The following is a 12,178-nucleotide window of genomic DNA, read 5'->3' as shown; positions in this document are numbered from 1 at the left end:
CCCCAGTACAAAAAAAAAAAAAAAACAAAACAAACAAAAAAAAGTCTATAGAATGCTATAATAGCCGTAAGAATGTACGGATACAGCACCCATAATAAGTCTTTATATAATAATAATATAATTATATTAATATAATATCGTTGGTTGTGGTATGATGCTGCCCTCAAGTGGCTCCATCAAAAAAGGGTAGCTGGAAAGCAAGATTTAATTACAGAGAGAAGTCCCCATGTACTCCTAGAAGTATCAGAATGTGGCTGTAGATTAGGCTGGACAGTCTGTGTTTTGAAGAGGAAAGTGAAGTTTCTTCTTTTATCATTAATATGGCCTCATTAATATTTGCAGAATGAATTATATAAACAAACATTTTTAACTTTTCAGATAAGTCCTCCTTAAACATGGAATTGACTGCCTAGCTGTCTTTAGTGTGTTTTGAAAAGCTTTTGTTCATGAGATCATCAGGAACTTAACGGGTTCAGATAAATAATCTTTTAAGAAGTTGGTTTCTATTATAGGTTCTGTTTTGACATATCTATTTAGCCCCAAGCAAAGGGATGTTTGTTGACTGCTTCCTTTACACTACATATTTATTAGACACACGCGCATCACTTATGTGGTTGGCCATAAGAGGCATCACTACATCAAAAATCCATACTAATTCCTCCCTCACTACAGTCTACTGTCGCTTAACTGAAGGCCAATACCCAAACAAAGAACCCATCCATTGCTGCTCCCTTCAAGTGGTGCCCTTCATGGTGGAGTTTGACTTTCTGAGGTGTTCCTTATCTGAACATGCATTTTTCTTTTCCTTTTCCACTCAGGAGCTTATTGAAGAGTGAATGAAGACTTTATGCCCCCTCCCATTTCTCAGAAACAATTAAAGCTACCAGACATTTAGTGAGGATTCTAAAGTAACCCAAACATGACAAAGTAGGAATAGAGAGGAAAAATTTATTCCAGTAATTATTAGCAGTAGTGTTGCTTAATACTGAACATATAACACTTCTCAAATAATGTTGCCATATAATTTTCATTGTAATTAACTTTATGGCAACCATCTATAAGTAACTTTAGGACGGTAGATCAGAGTTGGTTTCATTTGTAGATTTTGTAGACCATCTCCATTCCCTACAAGTCAGTCTACAGGGATAAATTAGGGAACTTATGTATGAGTTAAGAAGATATAAGAAAGAGAAGACTAGAATCAGACAAAGTCAAAAGCTTTTATTTCTTTAACTTTTGCTGGATATTTTGAAGCAAATTATATTTCCCTCCACTGGTTGAACTAATCTTTACTGATAAAGTGTGATAGTACCACTATTTTGAAACATTCGGCTGCTCTTCAGTGTACCAAATAATATTAACATTTGTTAAGCTTTTCTCTATGTTCTAGTATTGCTACATGCTTTATATGCATAGTATAATGAAGAACTAAAGGTTTTTAAAATGTGTTTTTAAACCCAATTTAAAACCCAAGTATATCTAATGGCTAATAATAGTAGCTATCTATATCCTTTTGTATACCTTTTAGATTTTTTAATTTTTCTTTAGATTTATATATTGATGATGAAGAAATAATTTCTACAAATGATGTGATGTCCTATAAAAGTCCGCTACCAACTTTAAATACTCCAGTGAGCAGACCAGTTTTGAAACCAATTTTGATAAAGGACCCCCTTTTAGATTTCAAAGAAGCTAATTTTTCCAGGTATTTAATTATCTAGTGCTATAAATATTTTATAGGAGAAAAATTTCTTTGTATGAACACATTTAGATGTTATCAGTGATATTTTGCCTTTGCTTTACCTCAACTTTCATTTTAATCATTGTTTTTGTCTGTATTTACTATGTAATTTACTTTTAATATTAATTAATGTTTGGGCTTTTTGTTTTAAGGAAATGTTTATCTTTTCAAGAAGATTTAGAAATTTCTGTGAAAGATTTCTATGTGGATAAAGAAAATATTTACCAGGAGGAGAAACTAGAAGATTCAGTAGGTTTGAGTGAGGTTGTAACATTTGCTTTCAATAATATCTTTACAAAAGTAAGGAATCACACTTTTATAAATTTTAGTAATATACATGACTTTTTACAATGTCATATTTAAAAGATTTGATAATGGGTGGAATGTATATCAATTAAGTGTCCAAATGACTTGTAAATAATGGTTCTCTGCCTTACCTGTACATTGGAATTACCTGAGATTTTTTTTAAAAGTTTAAATCTGGCTTCTACCCAGACATATGATTTAATGGGTCCAGTGTACAACATAGGTATATAGAATTTTTAAACTACTCTCAATGATTTTAATTGATATACCTGGCATAAGATATTATAGTCATGTGTAATTTAAAAATTGGGGACTAGAACTAGAAATGTTGATTTGTGAGTTATGCACAAAACAGATGGTATTTGAGCTATAAATAAGTGATCTCATTGAGGGAGTAAGAATATAAAGTGTCTTCTATAAGGAAGACAGCATCTTTGCATATGAAGATCCAGAATTCTCAAAAATAGCCCTTTGTTTTTAGCATACAATTCCAAAATTGTTATATTTCTGTATAAATAATTCTAGCAATTGAGACAGCAAATAACTTTTTGCAGTGTAATGAGTTAAAAAACTTAGGCCCATATAAATTAGATGCATTCATTAAGTCAATTAAAATATTTTGGGGGGCAACTGAAAGTGTTTTAAATTAGGGACATTCCTTAATACAGTCAAAAGATGTGCATCTAGTGAAGTTAGTGTATATAAAAGATTTCTTTGCAGTTAAAAATTTAACATGCAGTAAAAATATTAATTCATCTGTTGGTCCCTTTCTTCCTGTCCTCCTTTTCCTCCCCAGTTATCTCTGAGAGTTGTGCATATATTCAGTTTCACTTGTTGAGGAATCTAGTTTTGTGGTATAAAAGAGAAACATTCCATGGGGTGCAGTAAAGATTCATTCTATTCCATCATGTATTTTTCATTTCTGCCCATCTACAATCTCTTATTTGCTACAATCGTTGTTTTTAATTTAGAATTTTAAAATTTTGCTATTAGCTGAGAAGAAGATACTTCTGGTTCTAGGGATGTGGTACATCACTAATATAATGAGTGAACAAAAGATACTACTCAGCATTACTTGTAATTAGAACATTTTTTGGCTGTTCCCCTTTTATTTAAAAAAAAACATATATAATGTTTGAAAATTGAATGTGGGCTTGATTTAAAATTTACCACACAATTTAAAATACATATCCATTCATGAAATTTAAAGCATTTACTTGGAAAACCTCCCTAAATTTTTAAAAAACTATATATTATTTCAGCTACCAACTTTTCCTTCTGAGTTTGAATTAATACCTACAAACCCCAAACAAGAACTGAAGGAATCATTAAACTTAATGCCAGAGAAAATAAATTGTATAGATGAAAATGAAAAACTTTTCAAAGAAGGTGAGAAATATTCTTCTTATTATTATTAATATTATTATTATTATTATTATTTGTAAGGAGGATCAAACTTAGGACCTTGTGCTTGTGACACAGGCGTGGCACCACTGAGCTAAATCCCTAGCCCAAGAATTAATTTTTAAAATGTATTTATTATAAAACTACTCAATAATGCTTATTATCCCGGCCCTTATTTAATAAAATATCTTCTAAACCTCTAAAGTTTGTAAAAATGTTGTGCAGGTTACATGTTGAAATCTCAAGATTATTACTGATAATAATATTATAATATATTATAATATTATAATTATAATATGTTGTTATGTTTTCTCTTTTCTGTGGGACTGGGGATTGAACACAGGGCCTTGCTCATGGTAGGCGGGCACTCTACCACAGCAGCTGCACCCCTAACCTTGTCATTTTCTTTGTATTACTTCTGGGCTAAAAACTTCTCTTCAACTAATTTATTTCAAAGTAAACACACAATAAAGCTAAAATACCTATGACTGTATTGATTTTATAAAGAGTTGTTTTCATATATACAATGAAAGCACTGTCAACTTCTATACTGATTTTAACTTGGAGCGGTGCATGGTTAAGGCACTCAGAATAGGATTCATGGAATCACATAACTGGGAGAATCAGAGCCTAGAATTTAGGTGATTTCATCTCAATCTCAGTAAGTATTACTGAGTTATTTTAAATTATGATTTGAGCACACATTTAACTGTCCTCGTGAATTTCATTTGAAATGATCAAAGTTATATTACATCAGGGAAGAATGGAAAGAGGATCTATAATACCCGTTGACAACAGCAATACTGTACTTACTGCCCACAGAACACAGACTTGATAGAATTGTTACAGATGAGACTAAATCAAGGACATTACTGATCAGTCTGCAAGTCAAAGCAAAGAAAGGATAAGCCAACTGAGAAAAATGCATCAAATCTACACCAGAACTAGAAAGTACATCAGAGTTCAAAACTGCAGGGTGGACTATAGGGAAAAGGAAAGGGTACATTACCAGAGACCCCTGCAGCGGTCCTGGTCTCCTCAAGCCAGTACGACATCCGTGAAATAGGAAAGTGAGAAATAGAAAAAACACACAGAGACTTGAGAGAACCCGAGTCTCCGGCTGATCTAAGCTACTCTGGGCAGCAAAGACAAAGGACTCCCAGGACATCCAGTGTTTTTTCTTTACGAAACTGTGCAGGCCTTGGGACACCTGCTAATAACAAGTATCATGCAGGTGGGACTGTAGAATAAGGGCACAAGCGTATCTTTGCTGAAGAGAACAAACTGTTAATTCAGAAGGGAGGGATTTAGCTGGAGCCAAGTTGACCTTGGCTGGAAGTAAATTTAGCTGATTGGACTACTTCTGATGTAACACAGCCGAATTATGGAGGGGCAAGAAGCTTGTGCCACTATAGCCTGCTAATACCGGGCAGAGGTGACTGCTACAATGAAGCATGTGCTTTTTAGCAAGATATGAGTCTCAACCCTGTAAGTGCTATTGGTAAGGCCAAGTGACCTTGTTGAGTGATTCTACTGTTACATTCCCAGCCTTTATTAGGCTCAGATGCTATATTAATGATAACAGAATAATTGCCTTAGAGAACTTTTAACACAGAAAGTTATACAAACAGTTGAAAGAACAGAGCAGTGTCCTAGGTACCTTTGGTTGGGACAACAGTAACAGTAAAATTGCTTAGTACAGCAATGAAAGTACTTGCTACAAGTATATCTCAAGTAACAGCTCCCTTCCTATTTCCCATGATCAAATGATAAATAAAATTATCTATAGAATCTCCTTGGACTCTTAATAAAAAGGGAATCATATAATATGTGGTCTTTTGTGACTGGCTTCTTAAACTTAGCATAGTATTTTTAAGTTTATTGATATGAGAGCAATTCTTCTCTGCAGCCAGATGATATTCATTGAATGGACAAATTGCATTTTGTTTTTCCATACATCTCTTAATAGACATTTGGGCTGTTTCTATTCTATAGGTATTATAAATAAATTTGCTCTGAACATCCATGTACACATTTTTGTGCATATATGTTTTTTTCATTTTTGAGTATATACCTAAAAGTGGAATTGCTAGATCCTATGGACTCAATATTTAACTCTTTAAGAAACTTCCAGAATGTTTTCCAAAGTTGCTGCAAATTTTTTATTCCCCTAGAATCTATGGGGGCTCCACCTTGCTGCCTCTTCTCCAAAAATTACCTGACTTTCTGAATACCCACCCTAGAAGGTATGAAGTGCTCTTTCACTATGGTTTTGATTTGCATTTCCCAAATGACGAATGGTGTTGAACAACTTTTCATGTAATTGCTCATCATTTGTACACCTTCTTTGGAGTGATATGTTTAGAACCTTCACCCATTTTTAATTGGGTTAGTTTCCTTCTTATTGCGTTATAGGTTTGTCTCATTTTTTATCTCTCTCTCTCTCTCTCTCTCTCTCTGTCTCCCCACACACACACACACACACACACACACACACGTGTGGTACCAGGGATCGAACTTGGACCCTTGCGCTTGCAAGGCAGGCAATGGAACTACTGAGCCAAATCCTCAGCCCATTAAATTTTTGTTTTGTTTTGTACCAGGGATCGAACTCAGGACCTTGCACTTGGGAGGCAGGTGGCAGAACCGCTGAGCTAATCCCCGGCCCTTCATTTTTTTATTTCTAAATTTGTCCTTTTCTGCCTTCTTTCAGTCTATTTGAATTTTTAACGAAATTTTAAAGACAAAATTTTACTTATTTAGGGTATGCAACATGAAGTTTTCATATATGTATACTTTGTGAAATGATTACCACAAACAAGCAAATTAATGTAGGAATACCACACATAGTTACTTTTTTGTGTGTAGTGAGAATACTTACAATTTACTCTTTCAGCAAATTTCAGATGTACAATATATCATTATTAATTGTAGTTATGTTGTACATAAGATTTCTGAAACTTATTTACCTTAAAACAGAAAGTTTATGCCCTTTAACCAGTATCTTCTCCCATCCTCCATCCCTCTGCCCCAGCCCCTGGTAGCCACCTTTCTGCTCTGTTTTTAGGAGTTCAATAGATTCTACATATAAATTAAATATGTATTTCTGTGTCTGACTTACTTCACTTCACAAAATGTCTTTGGGTTCATTTGTCACAAAAAGCTTTGAACAATAAATTTAGTTCTGTGCAAAACAAAGCATCCAAAATTGGAAGCATAAAATAAAATTATAAAAGTCCATCTTTTTCTAAATAAATATAAATGGGCTAGACTTCTGTATTAAAAGAGAGGTCATTATTGGATTAAAATTTAAAAACAAATCTAGTTACCATATTTCTGTGGTTCTGAGATCCCACCAATTCAAGACACATTGTCAATTTAATAAAACTGTTTAGAGAAAAAAGAAACATTCTAAGTGTACATACTGATTGTAAAATGAATCACACTTTCATAAACTACAAAATATGAAAAGGTACATCTTACAATCAAGGAATTACTGTGTATGCTCTTTATAAGAGTTGTGCATTTGAAGAAAACCAAAAGTAAAAGATAAAGCAATATGCAAAATATATCAGACAATTCGTAAAAAGAAAAAGGAAAAAAAACCAAAATGACAGTATTAATATAGACAGGGGCTGGGGATAGAACTAAGTGGTGGAACACCTGCCTGGCATATGATGAGTGGCCCTGGATTCAATTCCCAGCACCACAAGTAGAATTCCAGAAAAATAGGGCCTAGAAAATTATAAGGATGAAGATTAAATCCTTCAAAGCGCTCTCATTTTTTGAAGTTTGAAATGTATTGAATACCTTCTTTATTTTAGCTTCCAATAATTCTGTAGATGTTCCCATTTTTATTTTCCATTGGTAATTTTGATTGGCAGTTTGAGGGAAAAGGGGCTGGCAGAGAGGAATAGTTGTTTACCTCTTACGTCAGTACTTTCTTCAGAAATCCAAATCTCCTTGTTATGGTTTTGATCTGTGTTTCCTAAAAGGCTCACATGGTCAGAGGTGGGTCTTTGGAAGATGACTGGATCCTGGGGGCGCTAAACTCAGCAGTGGATTAACTCCACTGATGAGTTCATGGCCAACAGTACTGACACCGAAATCTCTCTGGTGTGAGGCATTGAAAGTGTAAATAAGGATCAAAAGGTACAATAGATAATGTGAAATAGGAAGAAAAGGGGCAAAGGGGAAGGGGGAAGGGGAAAGGAAAGAAGGGAATGTAATTAATATGAGAAAATGCAAAAATGGAAACAAGGTCTTTGTTAATAGGGAGGGATGGAGGGGTTGAAGGGAGGGCAGGGGAATGGGGGAGAAATAAGAACCAAGATGTATTCTGTAAAGTTACAAATTTCCAATGATGAATGTCATTATATTGTATGCCTAAAATGTACCAATAAAATTTAAAAAAATTTTTAATGTTCAGAATTATGAAAAAAAAGGAGGTGGTAACTGCTTGGAAGAGATGTATTGCTAGGGACGTGCCTTTGAAGTTAGGTCTCCTACCCTGCCTCCTTCTCTTTCTCCTTCCTGGCTGCCTTGGGATGAGCACCTTACCCTTCTACCATGCCATTCTTGCCTTGGATCCAACCAAACATGGAAGGAATCCTCTGGAACATGAACCCAAGTAAACCCTCCTTTAAGTTTGGTGTGTTGGGTATTTTATCCCATTGACAGGAAAGTAACTGACACACTCCTCTCTAACAGGAAAATTGATCTACAATAAAGCAATGTGGTACTTTAAAAGGAAAAGGTCCAATGAACAGTGTTATTTAAAAACTAATTTAATGGTGTTTTTGTTGATAGTAGAATTTTTTTTCTTTTTTAGATCTTCCTATCAAGCATAGAATTGATGTTGAAGATACAAAATGCAGCTCCACAGAGATTTTAACTATTCAAAGCTGGAGTGAATCAGAGGGCAGTGAACCAAGTAGAAATTTTGAATAAATCATTGAACTTATCAAAGATTACCTATATATTCACAGTCTATTATAAATCAGTTTTCATGTTTAAAATTTTATTATTATAATTCTAGTTATCATTTTTTTCTTTAATCTGCCTCTTTGTATTTGTTACTATTAGAATCCTATCTGCATCAAAAGTGAATAATATAGAGAGGTGATTGGAGAACAAGAATGGAGGAAATAGTATTAATGTAAAAGTAGAAATTTTAATAAAATATTATAGTTCAGTAAATAACATTTTATTAATAATACTGCTGATCTTTGTTACACTTTCTAAAAATTTAACTTTTTAATTCTCTAATGGAATCCTATCATTCTCTGCTGTCATTATATTATTATCTTACAAAATTTGAAACCTCAAAATCACCTTTTGTTTCACTATAGTGCCAAGTTGTGTTGCTTCTTAAGTATATTGATGATGCTGTTATTTAGTTACACCTATAATTGTATCTATTTGGAAGTTTGAATATTTAACAAATAGATTATTTAATAATCTATTTGGAAGTTTGAAAATGATAAAACTACACTGTTTAACAATAAATGAGATTTCACTTCTCAAGCCCAATCTATAAATTTATAGTTCATTGCTGGGCTATTAGAAATCAAGACTTATTAAGGTGAAAAATTATTCTTTATAATAATATTAGCTTCATATCACCAATATTTAGTATGGAGATAAAAACAGTACTGTCTCACAAGTACTGACAATATAAGGTGTCAGAATGAAAGCCATTATTACATGTGAAGTTCTCAATTTATCTTGAATAAGTAAAGTCAGTAAAGTTTATTCAGCAATTTTTTTTTTTTTGGTATGGGGGATCATCAATGTATTTTTTAAAATCACCACTATTGGGCCAGGGACTTAGCTCATTGGTGCTGCCGCCTGCCTTGCAAGCTCAAGGTCCCAAGTTCGATCCCCAGTACCCCTCCCCAAAATCATTGCGATTACCAGGCTCAGTGGTTCACACCTGTAATCCCAGCTAGTTGTGAGGCTGACACTGGAGAATCACAAATTTGAGATCAGCCTGGGAAATTTAGTAAGACCCTGTCTCAAAATAAAAAATGAAAAGGGCTAGGGATATAGCTCAATGATATAGTGCTTTCCTAGCATGTGTGAGGCCCTGGGTTTAATCCCCAGTACTGAGAAAAAAATCACCACTATTACAGTTGAGATACCATGTGATATACAAAGTCTGCCAAAAACTTGTATAAATATTTTATTACTAAATTTATTGTAACATCATGAGATTAATGCAAGTGACCTTGGGGTTCTACACTTACAAGAGATGCTCAAAGTGATGGCCATTAGCTTCCAGATATTTATTAATACAGCAAACTGCTGAAGCATTATACATTTGTTTGGTGGACTCCATATATGTAAATCCTTATATAGATGAAAATTTAGGTCTTGTTTTCTATCTCAAGTAATCCACGTTTCTTTTTATTGAAATATTTTGTTGTAAAAAATGATCAAACATAATAATTGCTTACAAAAACCTCTAAATTTTATTTTACTTATGTTAAGTAACTTTTAAATTTTCATATATATTCCAGGAGAGTCAGAAAGAGCACTAACTCATCTCCACCAAACAAGCCAACATTCCCCAGTAAATTCATTATGTCTAGAACTTCAGACATTTTCATTTTCTCCAGTCTCCTTGCATACAAGACTTCAGACAATTCCATTTTCTTCTCTTAGAAAAATGTAAGTAAAGATTATATCTAGAACTCAAGTTGCAATTCAGAACAAGCTATTCTTTTTTTTTTTTTTTTTTGGTTTTTTGAGACAGGGTCTCACTATGTAGTTCACACTGACCTGGAACTCACTGTGTAGCCCAGGCTGGTCTTGAACTCACAGTGATCCTACTGCCTCAGCCTCCCGAATGCTGGGATTACAGGCATGTACCACCACACCTGGCAGAACAAGCTATTCTTAATGCATATGTCCACATAAAGGCAATTTCCAGGATACTTATATGAAAAAAATGTAAGTGCTAATACAGTGTCTATTGTAAGTAACTGGAGGGAATATATGAATATATGTGTACGTATTTGGTTTTATAAATAGAGTATCTTTAGAAAGGAATGTGAAGAACAACACTGGTTGTGTCCAGAAGGTAACTAGGTAACCTGGCAATATGGGTAGGAAAGTTTTGCTAGTACAGTCTTTTATGAATTTAGAATTTTGAATATTAAAATATTACCATTAAAAATAAATAATTTGAAAACTGTAAGATCCTGACATTGAGTTGTTATGCTTAGGACATTGCCAGTGAACACTTGGCAGTGGCGAGGCCTCTATTGACACTCATTGCCATGGAAGACAGTTTATGGCTTATTAGTTTGCTGGGGCTGCCATAACAAGTACCACAGACTAAGTGGTAGAAACAACAGAAAGTTATTTCTTCAGTTTTGGAGGCCAGAAGTTCAGGAACAAAGTGCCCACAGGACCAGTTTCATTCTATGCTTCTCTCCTTAGCTTATAGATGGCCATCTTCTTCCTTGTGTTCATGGAGTCTTTGTTCTGTCTGTGCCCTAATTACTTCCTAAAAGAACATCAGTTACGTAGGGTTAGGGTGCACCCTAATGACCCCATTTAAAACTACCTCTTGATAAGCCCTTTCTCCAAATATAGTTACATTCTGAGGTACCTAGGAGTAGGACTTCAACGTACACAATTGGGGGGGGGGGGGTCTGCCAATAATAAGTGGTTTAAAGCTCTGAACTAGTGCCAGGCAATCTGTTTTTAATCACGTGCTAACTTTGTGAGCTAAATTGCTCTGTGCCTCAGCTTTTAAATCTGTGACACTGGGTAATAATTGTGCCTGCTTCACAGGGTTCTTATAGGTCTTCCAAAATATTTGTCATAGATCTGGACAGAAACAGCCAAGGATCACAGAATAACATGCACAGTGGGTGACCAGTACATTGGCCACCAACTTACTCCCTCTAGGAGTACCAAGAGTCATATCCCATCCCATTTCTAACAGAGACCATCCCCTAACCCTGTTCACCTTAGATATAATCTCAGTGCTGAGAAAACCAGACATGTTAAACCAAAGCTTACTCCATAAATCTGGTCATTACCCCGTTACTGTACGGAGTGAGCTGTAGCCCTAGAATTGATATTGCAGGATCATTGTATTCTAGTTTGAGCCAAAATTGCATAGCTTAATAGCTCAGCATATTTGACCTTTGACACAGTTGGAGATAGCTTTTGTTGCTATCTTATACCATGTGGCACACAGATAATATTTTCTAAGATAGATTAGTCTATTATCTTAGAACAAATTTACCCTGTGTCCTGCTTCTTTTGCCACTTACAACAATGGGAACGTAGCCATTACTACTTTCCCACTGTAATCTTGGAATTTAATGTGTTATAAAATAATACACTTTCAGGAAAGTCATAGGAAAATCTACAATTCCTTAATGAAATATTCTAGGACTGGAAATTATGGGAGCTGTATACTGGGTTTTGAATTTATTTATGATTGGCTCCTCTGTCAGAGAAGAATGCTCTTGGATTACTACAAAAAGCTGGAGTAAAGTCTCTAGAATTCATTAATGGTCTCCAGAAGGCATCAAACCAGAAAATGGAAGAGCCAGTGCTGAGGGCCCTAAGTATATCTTCACCTTCTCTTTAAGAATGATTTTGCATTGGGCCAGGGATTTAGCTCAGTAGCACCACACCTGCCTGGCAAGAGCTAGGTCCTGAGTTCAATCCCAGTAGCAAAAAAAAAAAAAAAAAAAAAAAAAA

General features: G+C 34.5%; 1 protein-coding gene across 1 annotated transcript in view; it reads left to right on the top strand.

Moving 5' to 3' along the window:
- The window catches only part of Shoc1 (shortage in chiasmata 1), an 83,801-nt gene that overhangs the window by 24,908 nt on the left and 46,715 nt on the right, over positions 1-12,178 (top strand). Inside the window, exons 6-10 of the mRNA XM_010639338.1 lie at positions 1,549-1,705; positions 1,894-2,005; positions 3,310-3,436; positions 8,283-8,384; positions 9,973-10,123. Of these exons, the coding sequence (XP_010637640.1) occupies positions 1,549-1,705; positions 1,894-2,005; positions 3,310-3,436; positions 8,283-8,384; positions 9,973-10,123 (649 nt within the window). The remainder of the gene's footprint in view (positions 1-1,548; positions 1,706-1,893; positions 2,006-3,309; positions 3,437-8,282; positions 8,385-9,972; positions 10,124-12,178) is intronic.

Source organism: Fukomys damarensis, unplaced genomic scaffold (assembly GCF_012274545.1).
Source record: "Fukomys damarensis isolate Sample0158 unplaced genomic scaffold, DMR_v1.0_HiC HiC_scaffold_36, whole genome shotgun sequence".
Classification (NCBI taxonomy): Eukaryota; Metazoa; Chordata; class Mammalia; order Rodentia; family Bathyergidae; genus Fukomys; species Fukomys damarensis.
The sequence above is the reverse complement of the archived record's forward strand: the minus strand, read 5'-3'. Positions and strand labels throughout refer to the sequence as shown.